Here is a 20126-nt window from a genome sequence, read left to right as displayed (position 1 = left end):
ATAATAATGCAGTTAAGCAGCGAACGTGTTTCAAAGGTTAAATCAACTGTTTTGACATGTCTAAAAGAACCCGAAAATCTCCAAACTTTATCGTATTTTGCCTTAAGTGAAACATTGCAATTGCACGTTATCTCAATTTGTATGTATAGGATACTTGAAACCCTAAAACTTCAACTCTCCAAACGAATACCCCAACCAATGAACCATCTGAAATCTGTTCTACTGTACTGAGAAGCCTTCCAAATGCATCGATCTATTAAACGAGTGAGTCTATTTTTATTCACAGCTTTTCATTTGTCTCTCACTGTTGTTGTTTTTTTATTTATTCGTTGTACTTTTAAAATGCATATATACAAGTATAACAACTAAGAAAAGCAGACGATCTAATACAATAATATGTTTTGAGTTGTCTCGTTGCAAGTGTGAATAAAATCAAACAAAAATCTATGGTAAAGTAGGTTACGTAACGTTTAGTGTTTCAAGTTCTCACTATGGGAACTACTATAAACTCCATAGTCTTTTACTTTGTCTTCAAACTACAAACATATAGGCATATATAAAGTTTTTAATTTAAAAAACTAAGCAGAGAATAAGAATGAAATAATCCGACTTGTAATCTTCCGAATCCTCAGGTTTTCACTCGCAAAGAAAAACAGTGTATTAAATGAGGCCAAAAAACAGAAATCAAAACGCGAAACTTGTATCTCTATCTGAACAGGACAAAACATCCTTCTCGCTATGTGCCCCAACCATGACACAGCGGTATGTCTGCAGACTTGCATAGCTAGAAACTTGGTTTTGATACCCGTGGTGTGCAGACCACAGATGGCTCATTGTGTAGCTTTGCACTTAATTACAAACAAAAATTATCGCTATCCAAGATGGCCAGGTGGGCTAAGGCGTTCGACTTGTAATCTGAGGGTCGCGGATTCGAATCCCAATCACACCAAACGTGCTCGCCCTATCAGCCGTGAGGGCATAATAATGTACGACCAATCCCACAATTCGTTGGTAAAATAGTAGCCCAAGAGTTGGCGGTGGGTGGTGATGACTAGCTGCTTTCCCTTTAGTCTTACACTGCTAAATTAGCCCTCGTGTTGCTTTGCGCGAAATTCAGAAACAAACAAAAAATAAAAACCACTCAAATCTGGATGTTACAGAGAGACATCATATCATAAAGTTCGGTCACAAGACGTGTTTAGGAAGAATTGTGGAAACTACTGTTTTAACACGGTAATATCAATATATTACTGTTCAACGAACAATAAATCAGTGACAATACTTGAAACCAACAGTTACTGTTTATGTGTACCGCAAGCAAAATATAGCGTATTATTTCTTGATTGTTAATTTAATTAACAGTAATGGCTATAATAATATTTAATTTTAGTAGTTTTTATTTATATAATTATTTTTTTCCTTTATTGAGAGATTTTGTATCGTTAGTTTAATATATGAATCTAACTAGCCTATAGCTCTCAAGTTGGCCGAACCTTGTGAAATATTGAGATTACGGCCGAAAATATCAATAGCACCAAATGATGAAACAATACATTCTAATCTTTATATGCTTGTGTGTTTTGGAATTTCGCGCAAAGCTACACGAGGGCTATCTGTTCTAGCCGTCCCTAATATAGCAGTGTAAGACTAGAGGGAAGGCAGCTAGTCATTACTACCTAATGACAACTCTTGGGCTACTCTTTTATCAACGAATAGGGGAATTGAACGTGACATTATAACACCCCCACGGCCGAGAGGGCGAGCATGTTTGGTGTGACGGGGATTCGAACCCGCGATCCTGAGATTATTAGTTGAACTCCTTAACCCACATGGTCATGCCGGGCCCATCTTTATGTGTAAGAACACTTAATAAAAATATATTAATGAGAGTTACTCGTTACTAGATTGTTTTGTTTTTGGCTTTAAGTATGTAGCTTGCTATTATAGGAGGTGTGTGTTAATAACTTATGGCGATATAAATTGATGATGTAAATTCAACTGCTTAGCACTAAAAATTCGTAATTTGATATCTGATACGTGAAAATGTAATTTGAATTTGTTTGTGTAATAGGCGATTTGCTGATGTTACATTTGAAACATGACGACCCTCACGTTCGTTACCTATGCACTAAATACACGCTTCTATTGGTTACCAGTTACTAGTATTGTGTAACCATATACTTCAAAGTACACATCTAAACCAGTCTTTTCTTTTATGTTTGATCACACGACTACAAGCATCAGCACCAGACAGCAAATGAATGATACGGGTTTTAAAACACTTTCCTTCTTTTCTTTTTTTATATACAAGTTAACACATAACTTTTGTGATATTCCCTCATAATAATTACGTCATAATACGTAACCTCAGTTTAATGTTAGAATTAAAATACAAACATGAAACGAAACTTCCAAGAACCACTTTTTTTTTAATTTCTCGCAAAGCTACTCGAGGGCTATCTGTGCTACTAGCCGTCCCTAATTTAACAGTTTAAGATCAGAGGGAAGGCAGCTAGTCGTCACCACCCATCGCCAACTCTTGGGCTACTCTTTTAGCAACGAATAGTGGGATTGACCGTCACATTATAACGCTCCCACGGCTGAAAGGGGCGAGCATGTTTGGTGTGACCGGGATTCGAACCCGCGACCCTCGGATTACGAGTCGAACGCCTTAACACGCTTGGCCATGCCGGGCCGAGAGCCACATACAACACAACCTGGAATATTTTGTAAAACAGTGTTGTTACAATATACAACGTTGCAGTCATACTAAACAAACAGAAGATCGTAACTGCTAATTAATTAAATGCATTTAATAGCAAACAAGTACACAACGTTTTTTATCAGTTTACAATGATAATTTTTCGTAATATGCGATATTAAAAAAGATTGAATAATGTGACTGTTTGAAGTCTCTAGAAACTTTGTATCAAAAAAATCATAACAGAACAATTAACTCTAGAAATGATACGAATGTCGCCCCCTTTGTTACTTCTTAATGGCCCGGCATGCCCAAGCGTGTTAAGGCGTTCGACTCGTAATCCGAAAGTCGAGGGTTCGAATCCCGATCGCATCAAACATGCTCGCCCTTTCAGCCGTGGGGGCGTTATAATGTAACGGTCAATCCCACTATTCGTTGCTAAAAGAGTAGCCCAAGAGTTGGCGGTGGGTGGTGATGACTAGTTGCCTTCCCTCTAGTCTTACACTGCTAAATTAGGGAAGGCTAGCGCAGATAGCCCTCGAGTAGCTTTGCGCGAAATTCAAAACAAACAAACAATCAGTTATTGGTTGACCCAAATAATATGTCAGCTTTGGTGTCAATCACTACAGATCATTTTAATAAATAACGATTTAGAATAGCAATTCTCAAACTTTAGTTACTCGAAAATCCCTTTCTATTTAATTTTTTTTGTTGACTCCTCAGTGTGTCAATGATTTAGTTTTGAAAAAAAAAATCGTGTACATTAAAAGCTATATTCCTGAATGAAACGTTTTAATTTATGTAAATTACAAAAAAAATATATTAGTTATCCAATAAATAATATTTTATCAATTTTCGGACATCACTCGTTTAAGAAACACTGATTAAGTAGATAACACCTTATAATGATAGAATCTCACATTCCTTAATAATAATAAAAATTGCACAAATAGTGAGAAAAAATCAGCTTCTAATTAATGAAAGATTTAAGCTGCAAATATTAACTGAAACTACCTTAAAGTTTATTTCATCCACTGTATTTAAAATTACTTCAAAATATACATAAAATATTATAAAATCAAAAGGTCATCTCTTTCTTCAGACATTGACAGAAAATAAAACATTTTATTTCTCTGGGCTGAATCAGATGATTGCAGGAAAAGATGTGATCTTTTTTCTGATTTAAATTTTATATTGGCACCTTAATAGTTTAGTGGTAAAATTCAGAGTTCAATCCATGCAGTGGGCACAGCACTGACGTGTGCAGTTTTGTGCTTAACAACAAACAGAACTTATTTATAGTATGTGTATGAAACAGATTCTTAGCTTGTAGTTATTGTTTTAAACAGAAATAATTCGAATTGTCTTTGACAAATTAAACGAACATAACGAACGTGTGAGAACAATATTTGTACTTAAAACGAGTTTGGATATTTTTCTTTGAAGCAAACAAACAGGAGGTTTGAAATGGCAACTGTACGAATATTGCGAATATATAGTGGCGCAATAAAGTTACATCACAGTCATGACTGTCAACCATGTTCTTTCAAAACTAAGAATGTTTTTTCATACCTTACATCTACGAGGCATGATATGACAGAATGATCAACAAAGAAAAGCTCCAAAAATAATGATGTCAAAACTTACATCAGTGTGGAAATAGTAATTACACATGTAATTCTGCGTATTATCAATGGTCAAGGAGTAAAATAAGAAAAAAAAATAAAGACAACAACGAGGAACTGAAAGTAAGTAAATTATTACAACTGCTATCAAGAAGGAAAAACTGTCAACTTACAGTTATTTTAACTGCTGCAGTTGTTTGTTATCCGAGATGAACAAACCACTGAAGTAACAGATAACTCCAAGCATAGAAAAACATAATACACAATATCGTAGAACCTTTATTTGTGTCATTTTGGTATATTTAACCTGAAGACAAGTCGGCTAAATGGCAAGGTCAGTGACTCCGATCCATAACTTAGCATGCTGACCACAAAACTACGCCCGGTTTACCATCTTAGGGGAACAGAAAGTCAAAACTTGAGTATTTTGGTAATAATCTCAAAACAGTGTAAATATTTAGTTAAAATATCGTGAATGTATATCATTACTTTTATACTGAAGCCACGAAGATAACTAAGGATACTGAGACACACTTGCACCCTGTCGTCGTGGCTGTCTGACGTGGGTGATTCTTGACATGTTTATTCACCGCACGAAGAGTTCGTTCTGTTGGTTTTGGAACCACGAGATATGCAAAACCTGTTGTTTTACTGTACTAGCTGATGTACCCATGTGACGTGCAGCGATATGTTTAATCCCCCCTTTGAAGTATGCCAGTGTCAATATAAATATTAAAGGCACATAGAAATAAAATTTATATTGGCTTCATTATTTAAATGGCATTTTATTTTCCATTTTAATGTGTGTGTGTGTGTGTGTGTATCGAAAAGCAGTAAGTAACATTTGATTTTTATTTAAAATGTCTCAATGTGTTTGTTTGTTTTTGAATTTCACACAAAGTTACTCGAGGGCTATCTGTGCTAGCCGTCCCTAATTTAGTAGTGTAAGACTAGAGGGAAGGCAGCTAGTCATCACCACCCACTGCCAACTCTTGGGCTACTCTTTTACCAACGAATATTGGGATTGAACGTCACAATATAACGCGCCACAGACGAAAGGGCGAGCATGTTTGGTATGAAGGGGATTCAAATCCGCGACCCTCAGATTACGAGTTGAGTGCCTTAACCATCAGGCCATACCGGTCCTTATACTGTGTTAAGTAATGCAGTGTTACAACAAAATTACTTGTTGACTTTTCATTGGATGTTTGCGATTTTTACGACAGCTATGCAGTTCTTTAAACTAAATTTAACGCAAAATTGCTTCCAGATTTACAGATTCTACAAATATTCTAGGGGGTGTGTTTTGCACAATATGTGTTGGTTATTGATCTCATAAATTAGATCCCTTTTTCGATCATTCTGCACACGGGTATTTTTAATAACTGAAAGTACACAGACGTAGTACGTAGGAATAGAGGAAAATGGAGAAATCCCATCAGTACCACAGACCACCCCACTAACTGATCCATATTCAGTCAGCACTGGAACTATAATATATTCGCATTTCAAAAAAAAAAAAAAAAAAGCTTCTTGACACGAATCATTCCTTGTAGTTTATACCATATCTGAGAAGTCCAAATGCAAACGTACAGGAGAAGTTAGAAGACAAACGAACAAATTTCCATCAGTAGGTTTACAGGATTATATCGTGACAAAAACTGGGAATGAACACACAAGATGACTCAAACTGCATTGTCTAGCCTGTTTACCATGTGAAGCGGTGCTACAAGTGACGACCTGACAATTTCTCGCCGACTTTGACTGTCCTCCTGTCATGCAACAACAAGACCTAGCGAATAGGTCGTCATGGCATGACCAGATGAATAAGGCACTCGACTCGTAATCCGAGGGTGGCGGGTTCAAATCCCCATCACACCAAACATGCTCGCCCTTTCAGCCGTGGAGGCGTTATAAAGTTAAGGTCAATCCCACTATTCGTAGGTAAAAGAGTAGCCCAAGAGTTGGCGGCTGGTGGTGATGACTAGTTGTCTTCCTTCTTACACCGCTAAATTAGGGACAGGTAGCGCAGTTAGCCCTCGTGAAGCTTTGCGCGAAATTCAAACCAAATCTAACGAATATGGATATTTCCCGGAATCCTTTCGAACGGCGTGAATATTTATAATCTGCGCCATCTGTTGTTTTTACCGAGCTGTACTTCTACTGATACTTGTTGAAGCCAATTTGCATTTTCGGTTTTTGTCTTTGTTGTTGTCAGTCCGTTTTAGTATGTGTTTTTCTCATAGCAAAGCTATCTGTTGTGTTCCCCGAGGGGAATCGAATCCCTGATTTTAGCGTTGTAAACCCGAAGACTTACCGCTGTCCCAGCGAGGAACATTTGTTTTAGAATTGAGCACAAAAGTACACAGTGGGGTATCTGTGCTCTACCAACCACTGGTATCGAAACCCAGTTTCTAGCGGTGTGAGTCCATAGACATACCGCTGTGCCACTGAGGAGCATACACACACCCACACGTGTATATATGTGTGTGTGTGTGTGTGTGTGTGTGTGTGTGTGTGTAATACATAAAATATACACAATTTAAATACAATTGTTTAAGTAATATAGGCAAACGTGTGATGTAAAACATGTATCCACACATATTTGTTTGTGTGGATATTCTGCACAAGATCATGAATTTGTTTGCTTTCCGGTAATTATATCGTTGTGTTTTTAATCTTGATTTGACAACTGAGATTAACCTAGCTGCTGATATATATGCTGCTGCTGCCCAGTTTGTTCTAGAATTGTGCGTAAAGCTACTCAAGGGCTATTTTCATATAGCCCTCCCTAATTTTGAACTCGTACATATCACTAACCGCCAACTCTTCAGGCTACTTCTGATTCACAGATTACTAAAATTGTACTGTTATTCTCACAGTGCTCAGACAACTCAAACGTGTTGAAATGGGTAGCAAACTGTAAACCCTTGGATTTGTGTTAGGAACACTATAAACACTATAAGTACTAGGAATGAAGATTCTTTTAAAAAGGTTACTACGTATAACTCATTACAGGTCTTCAACAGTAATTGTATTTCTTGTTTTGTGTGCCTGCCGAGTGTGATCCAGTGTGTCACAACAAAAATTAGTTTCAGAGTACTTTAAAAGAACAATGGAAAGTAAATCACAGGTAAAACATCAAAAATTTGTACAACAGAAACTAAGTGGAAGTGATTGAGTTTAGAAAACTGTCAATATGTGTGTGCGTGTCCATTTTTATTTATGAACTGAAAACTGTCTTTCAGACATCGCTGCAACATATTTAATGAAATAATCCTTTGTTATTTTACTCCAAATGTCTCTAATATACCCCCATAAAGATTCTTGAAAGTTAGTTTTGATTTGTAAAGTTCTTCGATCTATCAAATCCCAAATCCGCTCAATTGGGTTGAGATCAGAACTCTGTGGTAGTCATTTCGCTCAAGTGGGTTGAGATCAGAACTCTGTGGGAGTCATTCCGCTCAATTGGATCGAAATCAGAACTCTTTGGGAGTCATTCCGCTCAATTTGGTTGAGATCAGAACTCTGTGGGAGTCATTCTGCTCAACTGGGTTGAGATCAGAACTCTGTGGGAGTCGTTGGATCAGTTTAATGATTCCAGCATTTTTTTTTCTTTCCTAAATAATTTCTGCATAATTTGGGTGAGTGTTTGAGGTCATTATCTTCTTCCTAGTAGAATCATTTACCAATAATACGCAGATCTCTATGTATACCATGACGGATCAATATCTGATGGTACTTGTCCATTACTCCATCTGTTTTGCAAATGTCTTCTGTCGCATCAGCATAAAAATACCCCAAACCATTACATTATATCGCTCATGCTTCTTAGCAGGAGTTATGCAGCGAAGTATCTTTCAACTCTCTTCCGCCGGAAGTACAACCCACGCTTTGAATCAAATATCTCAAACTTGGACTAATTAATCTGTACGTAAAATCCTTTTCCAATAATCAGTATTTCAGTTTTTGTACTTTTTAGCAAATTTCAGTCTCTTGATAATATTTGGAGATCGAATTAAAGGATTTTTTTATCGATACACGACCAAATATTCCAATGTCGTTGAGTCTTTTTTATACTGTAGATCTGGACATTTATCTCATGTTTGAGATCAGTGGCGATTTTCCTTCCGTTCCAAAAACTGCATAAAATAAGACATTTAACATCAGTATCATTGTGTTTAGGTGTTCTGCCTCTTTCTTTCCTATTTTCAAATTTACCTATCTTCGGTCCCACGATCTAGGATGTGCATGACTATATTTGGGGAGCATTTCAAGTCGGCAGCAATTTGCAAGAGTCCGACCAGCATCATCTAAAGGTTTTGGTGAACTCTCTGCTCTATTGACAATTATTTAAGTTGTTTGTTGTTGTTGTGTTTTTTTTTTTGTTTTTTTTTTGGCTGTGTCATAACAACAAAATTCAATACATTTTTGTGGAATGCTGTTAAATTGATTTCTTCTGGAATATACCGACACCATATGCTATCTTTATTCTATATAGTTAAGACACTACAAGGGGAACCGTGACAGTTATTTCACACCCAAATTTAATCAATATGTTAATTCAGTGAGATCTCTTACATTGCATTCTTGGCAAAAAATATATGGGAATTCTAAAGTATGGTAAGTATTTTCATCCTGGCTCATTTAAATATCAACAGATATCAGTGAACATTACCATAGTGTTGAAATCAACATTCTGTAATAGCATAGAGAAAAATATCCCCTTAAAATAGAATGAATGATAATATATTCTCTTGTTCCGATACGTTTACACAGTACTGTATATATAATATATATACATAATAGCGCTCCACACTTTGGATCGTGGGTGTGTTAGAAAGATGGCAGTCAAATCCCACTATCTGCGTTTGGCATAGAAAACTGTGAAACAAAAGTGACCCAATAGATAACGGTGGTTGTTTTTGACTAGTTGCATTCCCTGTAGTCTATCAGCTCAAAATTATTAATGGTTATCACAGGTAGCCTTTCAGTAGCTTTTTGCGAATATTCAAACAATACAATAATTTGTTTTTAATGTTTGTATAATCCTCGGTGTAACATTAAACATAAAATCTATGGTAACAGGATAGTCAGTGTGGTTAAAATATAGTTGATCTTTGTTTGTTTGTTTTTGAATTTCTCACAAAGCTACACTAGAACTATCTACGCTAGCCGCCCCTAATTTAGTAGTGTAAGACTAGAGAGAAGGTCATCACCACCCACCGCCAACTCTTGGGCTACTCTTTTACCAACGAATAGTGGGATTAACCGTCATATTATAACGCCCCCACGGCTGAAAGGGCAAGCATGTTTGGTGCGGCGGGGATTCGAATCCGCGACCCTCAGACTACGAGTCGAACGCCTTAACCCACCTGGCCATGCCGGGCCAGATCTTTACTAAAGTGTGAAAATCATGGCTGGGAATTCGGGCACCGTGTTCAGTCAGAAAAACCTGCATCAAGTGTGGTAGCTGAAGTGTTGTTACAGCTTCAGTTGTCTGTAATAGCTAAGGGGTTAACTCGTTAGTTCTGTTTATCAAAATACCTTTTTGTTCACCTCGTTGACCAAACCCCGAAAACTGCAAAGATAAAAATAACTTAGAAAAATCTATCTGGAGACTACATCCTGCAAATGGTAGTTATTCAAACAGATATAACTTACTGGTGTAAGCATAATCTATATAATTATACGTATTTTATACAACTGTATGCAAAATGAAATAGACATAGCTACGTACCTTCAACACGTGTATTTTTCCGTAGTTACCGAGTACTGTCGAAACACTACATCGGAAGCTGCCAAGGTTATTTCACACTTCTACAGATCAAAAACACGTTTGAATACACATGAGAACCTAGTGGTTGATATTTTTCGAAAGCTCTACATCATTTTATCGAACCAAACTTTTCCTTTTGTTTCTTATTCATAATTAATGAAGACTGTAGAAATTTGGGTTCATTATGAAAGTTGTAGTAAAATCAATTTTCGCGGGTGGTGGGTGATGCTGACTGGCTGCCTTTAGTCTGGTCAGTAGTTCAAAATAAGGGACAAGATAGCATTAACAGCTTTGTCTTAAAGATGACTTAGACAACAACACACATTTTTACTTCTCGAAATTAATAAGTATATTACGGGAAAACTTACATTTTTAAGTAGATAAGATGATACGTAGATGATATATAATGAAGGAAACTTTCAGTTAAATATCTTGCAGAGGAACAGAATTTTGTCATAACAGTGCAGGCAAGTGATAGTAGTCCCTTTTTGGGGTTGAAGTCACTGACGATTAAAGCAATAAAACTGTAGTTGGGATCTGTAGCTCGTCAAAGGTTAGTTATGATCACCAGATTATAGGAACTTGCGGGTGTTTGTTCTTAAGTACATAGCTACACAATGGGTTATCCGTAATGTTTGTTTGTTTGTTTTTGAATTTAACGCAAAGCTACAGGGGGGCTATCTGCGCTAGCCGTTCCTAATTTAGCAGTGTAAGGCTAGAGAGAAGGCAGCTAGTCATCACCACCCACCGCCAACTTTTGGGCGACTCTTTTACCAACGTATAGTGGGATTGATGTCATATTATAATGCTCTCACGGCTGAAAGGGCGAGCATGTTTGGTGTGACGGGAATTCGAACCCGCGACCCTCGGATTATGAGTCGAGTGCCTTAACCACCTGGTCATGACGGGCTGTCTACGGTATCAAATCCTACAATTTAACGTTATAAGCTGTCCGGCTAACTGTTGGTAAACTGATGAAGAAGGGGACTTTCTGACATAATCATTTTTTTTGAAAATCAATGGCACACTCAGCAAACAGGACGTTTTACTTGGAGTCCAGGGAGTGGTTTGTTCGACCTACGATGGCGACTCTGGTGACCGACTACTAGCTGTTACTCACTAAACATATGTAGTTGCTCACAACAGAAATACGTTAGTTTTTGACAAGTGGGAAACTGGAACACATGGTTAAAAAAAAAAGTCTAGCCAGGAGGCATCTTACAGCAATAAAACAGATGGTGTGACGTCATCATCCAGATACTGCTAGAGAACTAACACGTGGAATGTAAAATGCCGAAATAAATGATACAAACCAGCAAGTGTCCTATCAAAGATGGAAGGAATAATTTAACAGTGCAATCAGATCCATAAATAATGATAAAGTTATTAAATAGTTATATGACAAGAAACGGTCTTTAAGGCATGACCCACACTTTATGATGAGAAAATATTAACTATGTACTCAAAGCTTTGGAAGAACTAAATCCTCTGAATACGAGAGTATGTGGGCGGCAACGTTTGAGGTGACTTCGGTAAGTTGTCTTCAAACCTTCACTTGTTCAAAAGTATGTACAACAACTCTGCCTCTCGCTACGCATGCGTATTAAACCTGTCTTCTATCTATTTAAAATACAGTTGTCCGTATGTACTCATGGTGCTCTGACGTCACAAATTGTTGTGAGAAACTACCTGAAAGAAGTGTGATAAAACTTTGTAGAGTAACTGAGGCAGTCGTCTATTACCCCCCCCCCCTGCCAAAAAGAAAGAGGAAGAAATCAGGTTTAAATAAATAAGTAATCGAACGAAAATTGCAAGTTTTACAGTCATTTCAATTCTTACACCACCAAATCAACGCCAAAACAACAGACGTTTAATAATACACATAACAGTCTTTGCTAGCAGCCTGTATTCCATAGACCTACAGGGTAGCCCATAAGTCCCTACCCATCCATATGTCTTATGTGTCCAGTGTATCTGTGTGCTGTCCCTCATTCTCGCTGCGTAATATTATGCGACGCCATGTTCTGTGAGACATTTTCCTCAACATAGCAGAGGTTATTGTTTCAAATGCCGCGGTAACAGCTGCCTTCAATTCATCATCATCATAATTGAATATAACATAATAACATATGGATGGGTAGGGACTCACGGGCCACCCTGTACATGATGATGACGCACAAGTACATCGAATCACTAACTCATGTTTACTCAACAAATCAAGAAATGCTTCCTAGTTATAATACAGAAGTTTGTGACATACCGTATTTTAGTGTTTGTGCTTTAATTCAAGTACTTTTGGAGACACGAATATCTCTAAGCTAGTCTTTATTACCCGGTGGACAGAGTTATTCGGAGCCCACGGGGGTGTAATTACGAAAGTTGCACTTCATGGAAAAAATTTAATGCACTCTGAAAAAAATCAGTTTTTTCGGCGGTTCTAACGAGGGCGACTCAACAGTGCAATCACATCTACATAAAATGTGTAGTTACACATTATTTAAGCACTGTAACATCCAATACTTGTAGTGAAACTTCAGAAATCGAGTACTGCTTTTTGTTGCTCTCCAGGAAGAAATAATTAAAAGCCCTAGATTCGAAATGTTCAATGTGTGTTTTGCTACAGTACACGTCTGGGGCTTATATATCGGAAGTTTAGATGTTCGTTGGTTCGTTCTTTTATCGCCTGGTTGTCGATCCCACGTAATCTGATACACAATCACGGAGTTATGTAAACAAGTGAGTTGATATTTGAAAGACAAGTTTTTAAATCTAGGTTGGGACCCGAAAAATCAGTTGAATTTTGCGAACAGATTCCGGTTATTAGTTTTTCTACTCTTTTCTATTATGGCCAACGGACAAGTGAATAGACTCAATAAATAACTCATGGCTATAACACTCAACAATGGCAGGTTGAGTCATCCAGGTAGTCAAGGTGCTTCAGTGCAAAATTTGTATGTCATTTCTCATGAAATATAGGAATGTATTTTGGAGATCCGACCGTTTTCTGGGGTGGGGCAGCACGAGAGAGGTTAAAAACGTTGTATAAAGCACATGGTATATAATTCTGTTAACAGTATGGCCTTGAAAACAAACAACGCTTACAGGTATGGTATTGCCCGTTTCGTTTATACGTCAGAAGCCAGTGCACACTACGACTGTAGATGTTGGCGTCATCATATTTGCTATTTGTAAAGAAAACTATATAAAGATCATAGAACTAGTTTCATATGTACTTTCAGGATAGGAAGAACAATTCTTACTATAAAAAATCTTATTATACATAAGGTCACAAGTGATGAATATAAATGCACCAGTGAAAATGACAAAGAAACAGTTTTATATATAACTATTAGAGAACATTAATACTGATAAAGTAAGTGAAATCATAAGGAAGGACTGCATTAAAAACAGCAACTCCAAACTTCTGACTAATTATATTAATTTGTTATAACCTAAAAACAAGCCGAAACACAAATAAATTAAAATAAACAATAAACGCTGCACTAATTAAAAATATCCTAGCGTACAAGGTATAATGTGGGATATAAAATGTACCCTAGGTTTTGGAGGTGACTGAGAAAGTAGGACCCACATTGCGGTGGGTATACACCGTCTATCAGTCTTAACCTCCATTCGTCAGTCTCACATAAAGAAATAAAATAAAGGAGTAGCAACAAGTACAGAAATAGAAATTAGGAGAGCGAGATGTGGGTGCTCAAGCCCACAGCGTCCCACATCAAAATCACCCTTCACTGACTGCAGACAGTGGTGGGAAGGTGACTGCTCTCCAAAGTAAAGAAGACAAAAAGAAAAAAACGAGACACACACACACAAATTTGTTCCCGTTAACTCTCTTTAATTTTTTTTCATCTTTAATATACTTTTTCTGGCTTTCTGAGGATAAATAAAAGGCCGTATTCATACATTAGCAAAAAAAAAAAAAAGGCAGGACGGATGGCAAGCTAAACTTTCATTGAGGTCATGCTTAGATTTGTCTTGTATTACACAACTTCAGAACTTAGGGTCGAAACCAAATAATGCCTACGAAATTATAGCGTTAATAGAAAACGCAATCTATAAAAAAAGACAAAAAATCGATTCTGGCCCTTAAAATAACTAAAAAAATTATTTATTAAAAATTCAAAACTGACGTAATAGATCTTTATATTATAGTTCAGTTTTTGAATTTTTCAATCATTCTATCTTTCAAATTGCTCGGCATGGCCAGGTGAGTTAAGGCGTTCAACTCGTAATCTGAGGGTCGCGGGTGCGAATCCCCGTCGCACCAAACATGCTCGCCCTTTCAGCCCTGGGGGCGTTATAATGTTCAGTCAATCCCACTATTCGTTGGTAAAAGAGTAACCCAAGAGAAGGCGGTGGGTGGTGATGACTAGCTGCCTTCCCTCTAGTCTTACACTACTAAATTAGGGACGGCTAGCGCAGTTAGCCCTCGTGTAGCTTTGCGGGAAATTAAAAGAACAAACAAACTATCTTTCAATTATAAAATCCACAAAGACATTAATAACGTTTTTCTTCTTCTCTCTTTCCTACTTTCTCAGCTTATGCGAGTGCACATATCCAACGTATCCATTTTCTTCCGATCTACATATGCATCCATTCACTGGGGTAAATTGCCCTTGCAATATTTGAAATGCAAAATATATAACTATCATTAAACTCCAGCTGCTTTTGTTTGGTTTGTTTTGAATTTCACGCAAAGCTACACGAGGGCTATCTGCGGTAGCCTTCCTTAATTTAACAGTGTAAGACAAAAGGGAAGGACAACTAGTCATCACCACCCACCGCCAACTCTTGGGCTACTCTTTTACCAACGAATTGTGGGATTGGTCGTAACATTATTATGCCCTCACGGCTGATAGGGCGAGCACGTTTGGTGTGATCGGGATTCGAATCCGCGACCCTAAGATTACGAGTCGAGTGTCTTAACCACTTGTCCATGCCGTGCCAAACTTCAGCTGAGCTCCATAGAATAGTGTGAACTACATCTGCATCTAAACTTGTGAATTTGTTTTATTTGGTGAGTTCATGAAGAAGTGTTTGATTCGCCAGAGGTTCTTTTTGTAATTTTTCGTAATACGTGATCATAAGGCTTCCCCGTGTGCTAAATGACAGTGGGTTGCGTGGATAAAAAGTGGTGAAAATAACAAATTAAAAAAAAAACTCCAAACGAAAAGTTATTAAGTTTCAAAAGAAGCCTTCACCCCATAGTTCCTCTAGCGAGTAGGCATCCTTGCTTACCTGTTAACTTATTACAATACATCACTGACATGTTCGAAACGAAACGATACGGATTTAAATACAGAATAAGTCCTGAATAACAATCTGAATGTGAAATCACATTTTAGAGAGAGGGAACCCTAAAGTGTCCACGGGTTTAAGCAGGTTGCTGTGTATAAAAGTGTTTTTGATCCGAAGTGAAACTCGTTTTGTGAGTAACGTTAGTATTGGTACTAACCAATGGACAAGAAAAAATTTCTAAAGTAAGTAATGGTTTCATTATTATCACTACAAATAAACATTTCTATTAGATTTCCTCTGATAAGTATGAAAATACTATATACACATGTATATACAGTGTTACAAATATAATCATATAATAAGAGGCCATAATCGAAGAAAGAAAAAAGTAAATACTAACAGGCAAGCGTAGTTTCAGCGAGGGGGGCAATCATGCGCACTTCTCGAACTTCCTGGCTACGGGGTCGCACGGTTTTTATCACTTTTTTTTTTTCTCCTTTTGAAAACTTCGATCACCCCTAGAGGTCCATTCTCTGGTATGATCTCTCGTGTTTAAATGTACCATCGGAGTTGGTGATTTGAAATAAAGACACATTCATAACGGCTTTTGATATATTTAAAGTAAGATAGAGAAAAATACTTAAGATAAATTACCTAAGCCCCTGCTTCTACCAAATACATTTGAAGAAGAAGAGAGGAAAAAAAAAAAAGATAAAAGTCGATATATCAGTAAATATCTGTGAAAAAAAAACAACAGTTATAAGACGAGCCGTGCTGCCACAGAAGATGGGCAACTTGGCTTCTATACAAGTGAGCCTAACTCATCCGTACTTGTTTTCCACTCCAGTACGTTTAACGTCAAGCGTGGTGTGGTTAAGACAAGAACACCTTAACTAGGACGTTATAAATGAAATTGGTAGGGACCCCTATAAAAAAGAAATACATTACAAAATTTTCTTACTTGTAAACAGGATGAAAGATAAACTAATCCACCTCATGATGTTCATCGAACTTCGTTGTTTTCGATGAAAGCAAATGAATTTTGATATAATTCACTAAAGAATAAAAATCACCGAGCGCATGTGTGGACCAACCTGTTTAAACGCAAATCGTGAACAGCCAACATGTACCCCTACTTGCTTCACACCGTCAACTTCTGATTGGCTGAAAGAATAATGACGTCATAGCATCACCACACAAAGCTTACATTGTGCTAGTGTACCTTCAGGAGGTGCACAGAAAATTGCATTGTAACCATTGTATACGCAATGGGAAAAAAGTGGAACCTACCTAAACGAACGATAAAAGGTATTCACATGTCAAAACAACAACAAGAAACAAACAAAATAAACGCCATTTATTTGTGATTCTGAAACAATCGCTAACGCCTTCACTTGCGTAGACACATGCTAGCGACTTACAACTGATTAAAATAAACACCTACAACGGTAAATTCTGGAGACCTATCAACGAGCATAAGCATTAGAATTTAAAGCTGTTTTGTTTGTTTGAATTTCAAAATTTTGACAAAAAGAACGTTTATTCGTTGTCGCTTTTGACAACAGAATCGTTTCTGGTTCCATTTCTTGACAACCAATAATGTGTGTACACGTACTCTAACCAGCTTTATCCAATACCAACATCCTTACAGTCCAGTCAAGTGGAATGTGTTACGATACAGAAAAGTGGTTACGTCATCAATAAAAATGCATCTATTTCAATGTTTTGACATATTATTTTCTGTGACAGCATTTTAGAACTACGAATATAATTTAAGAAAACGTGTGTGGTATAAATACATGTACAATACGGAGTTTAGTTAGTTTGATTTTATTAAACATATGCCTTCCAGTGGCATAGCGGTAGGTCTGCGGACTTATACTGCTAAAAACCGGGTTTGGATACCCTTGGTGGGCAAAGCACATATAGCCCATTGTGTAGCTTTGTGCTTAATACCAAACAACATCAACCTTATTTTAAATTCAAAACACCTTTTCTCTTACCTCATGTTACGCTCAATATTAGACTCTCATTTACTACAACTAAGAATGTAACTCTTAAAAACATGTGTTATATAAATATCTGCACAATATTCAGTTCAGTCAGTTCGATTTTATCAGCCATATTTTACATCTTAAACACGCCTTCTCTTACCTTATGTTTTACAGACTTCACTCAAGACTAAACTCTAATATAAGGCCAACATAATACATAATATTATGTTTTTTTCTTGTTTTCTATCTCAAACAAACATTCCAGTGGTACAGTAGTACGTCTTTGGGATTCTACAACTAGAAACTGGCATTCAATTCCCGTGGTGGACAAAATGTAGATAGCCTTTGTGTAGTTTTGTGCTTAAAAATAAATAGCATGCTCACTTTTCTTTTGTAAATGACTTTAAATTGTAAAATACGAGAAATAACTTCTTATATTGTTATATTATTTTAATCAGAAGAAACAAATAAAATTTATGTCGTAAGATTTTTAACTTAATAGTTTGTTACGTAGGGCCCTCCGCTTGTACAGCAATCAGTCTACGGATTTACAACGCTATAGTCAGAGGTTCGATTCCCCTCGAAGTGCTCAGCAGATAGCCCGATATGACTTTGCCATAAGAAAAACACACTTGTTATGTACGTTGCACTGTGCAACAGTTGTTAGATGTAACATTAAGCAATAATTAGCGTGAATTAAAGTGCAACATTTTCTCTTTCTACCAGACAACACTGGCGAATGTGATGTTTAGCAACAATGTTAAGTAAAATAAGAAATTTTCATTTTTAATAAAACCAACATCGGTAAATTTCAAAAGGTTTCTTCTCCAACATCTCGTGGGTGTAGCAGAGAACAACGAGGTGCGTTAACCAAAATCTTCAGTCTGGGCATGGCCCAAAAGTTAATGTGCTTAGATTGCGAATACGAAAGTTCGCGGCTGATTCGCGACCCGTTACCGCACAAATGTGCTCGGCATTTTAGGATCGTGGATGCATTGTAAGAGTGAGAGTGAAATATCATTATTCGGTCACATTAAAAGAGCCAAAGAGTTAGAGGTTTCTGACTAGTTACCCCCATTTCACTATAACAGATAAAAATTAAACACGGTTATGCATAAACAGGCCGTTGTATAGATCTTCGCAAAATTCTCAAACAAACAAATATCCGGTGTTAATCCTGGAGGGTAGTGAGAATAACTTACAGTGAGTGTTAATTTTGTTTGTTTTGGAATTTTGCACAAAGCTACTCGAGGGCTATCTGTGCTAGCCGTCCTTAATTTAGCAGTGTAAGACTAGAAGGAAGGCAGCTAGTCATCACCACCCACCGCCAACTCTTGGGCTACTCTTTTACCAACGAATTGTGGGATTGACCGTAACATTATAACGCCCCCACGGCTGGGAGGGCGAGCATGTTTGGTGCGACCGGGATGCGAACCCGCGACCCTCAGATTACGAGTCGCACGCCTTAACACACTTGGCCATGCCGGGCCAAGTGTTAATTAAGTTCTGAAAATGTCTCTTGCTTAAAAAAACAAATAAAAAACCTTTAAATGAAGTTCAAATCATGTAAAAGCTATTGTGTTCTATTTTGATCACACGTGGACAGTGAAATAACCTCATTTTACACAGTAATGGATATTCTGGACGCATTCCTTATGCGCCCCCTATAAATTTCACGGATGACCTGGTATATATTGCCTGAACAGCGTTAGATGAGTCAAATTGCCGGAAAGACGTGTTGGGACTCTTGGTGGACGGATATTCACTTCCCAGTTCCCACCTCTCTGCCTTTAGCTTTCGAATCAGCGGACCATGAAATACTTTACATTTCTCTACATTTCAAAATCCAACAAATTTCAAATATTTTTCGTTAGTGGAAATAAAAGTAGGAAGATAGTTCGTTGTTTTATAGAAAAATAAAATTGATGTTTTGAACTGAATTTAATATTTGACAATAGATATTACTCATTTTTAATATTATGCCAAGAATAAATCAACACGTATTATGTTAACGAGCTATTTTTACTTCCATTAGACAATTTACTACTAATTTATTTTACTGTAATCTGCACAAGTTTGACTTTTCTTTCGGTGCCAAAAACTTGAATTATATATATATATATTTCATACTACAAAACTGTACAAAAAAAGAAACGTTCAATGAGCTTTTGGCACACAAATTTATCTAACTCATTAGCAATACAAATAATTAGGTTTTGTTGTTTTTGTTCAAATGCATAAAAATATTGCAACACAAGTCGTGCTAAACTGGTTAACTCTGTGGTCATAGTTTTGGTAAGTTCCAGTCTATAATCTTAAGTTTATGTTAATGTCAGTGCTGTCATTCACATGAAAATCGAGACAATGCCTTTAATATAAAACAAGTAAACTGTCTGCGCTTGAAACGAGGTAACTACGTTTAAGTCTAGTCTACACTCATTTCGAAGGGAGTTTACGCTATTCAAACTGTCAACTAAATTTAGCGGTGAGGTTTCTTCAACTCTAGGTATTGTGAACTGGAATAGTGGTTTGGTTTATTTTGAATTTCGCATAAAACTACGAGAGGGCCATCTGCGCTAGCCATTCCTAATTTAGTGGTGTAAGACCAGACGGAAGGCAGCTAGTAATCACCACCCACCACCAACTCTTAGGCTACGCTTTTACCAACATTTAGTGGGATTGACCGTCACATTATAACGTCCCTACGGCTGAAAGGGTGAGCATGTTTGGTATGACGGGAATTCGAACCCGCGACCCTCGGATTACGA

At 37.1% G+C, this 20126-nt stretch overlaps 1 protein-coding gene across 2 annotated transcripts in view; it reads right to left on the bottom strand.

Moving 5' to 3' along the window:
- The window catches only part of LOC143226374 (uncharacterized), a 45834-nt gene extending 29354 nt beyond the window's left edge, over positions 1 to 16480 (bottom strand). The window contains exon 1 of one of the 2 annotated variants that reach the window (XM_076457254.1): positions 16326 to 16480. In XM_076457254.1, the coding sequence (XP_076313369.1) occupies positions 16326 to 16371 (46 nt within the window). In that variant the 5' untranslated portion in view covers positions 16372 to 16480. Of the gene's footprint in view, positions 1 to 15764; positions 16242 to 16325 lie in introns of those variants that run through there. The other variant, XM_076457255.1, reaches the window with a different exon arrangement.
- Positions 16481 to 20126: the final 3646 nt, after the last annotated feature.

Source organism: Tachypleus tridentatus, chromosome 9, assembly GCF_004210375.1.
Source record: "Tachypleus tridentatus isolate NWPU-2018 chromosome 9, ASM421037v1, whole genome shotgun sequence".
NCBI classification, from domain to species: domain Eukaryota; kingdom Metazoa; phylum Arthropoda; class Merostomata; order Xiphosura; family Limulidae; genus Tachypleus; species Tachypleus tridentatus.
This window is presented reverse-complemented; position numbering and strand designations above follow the sequence as displayed.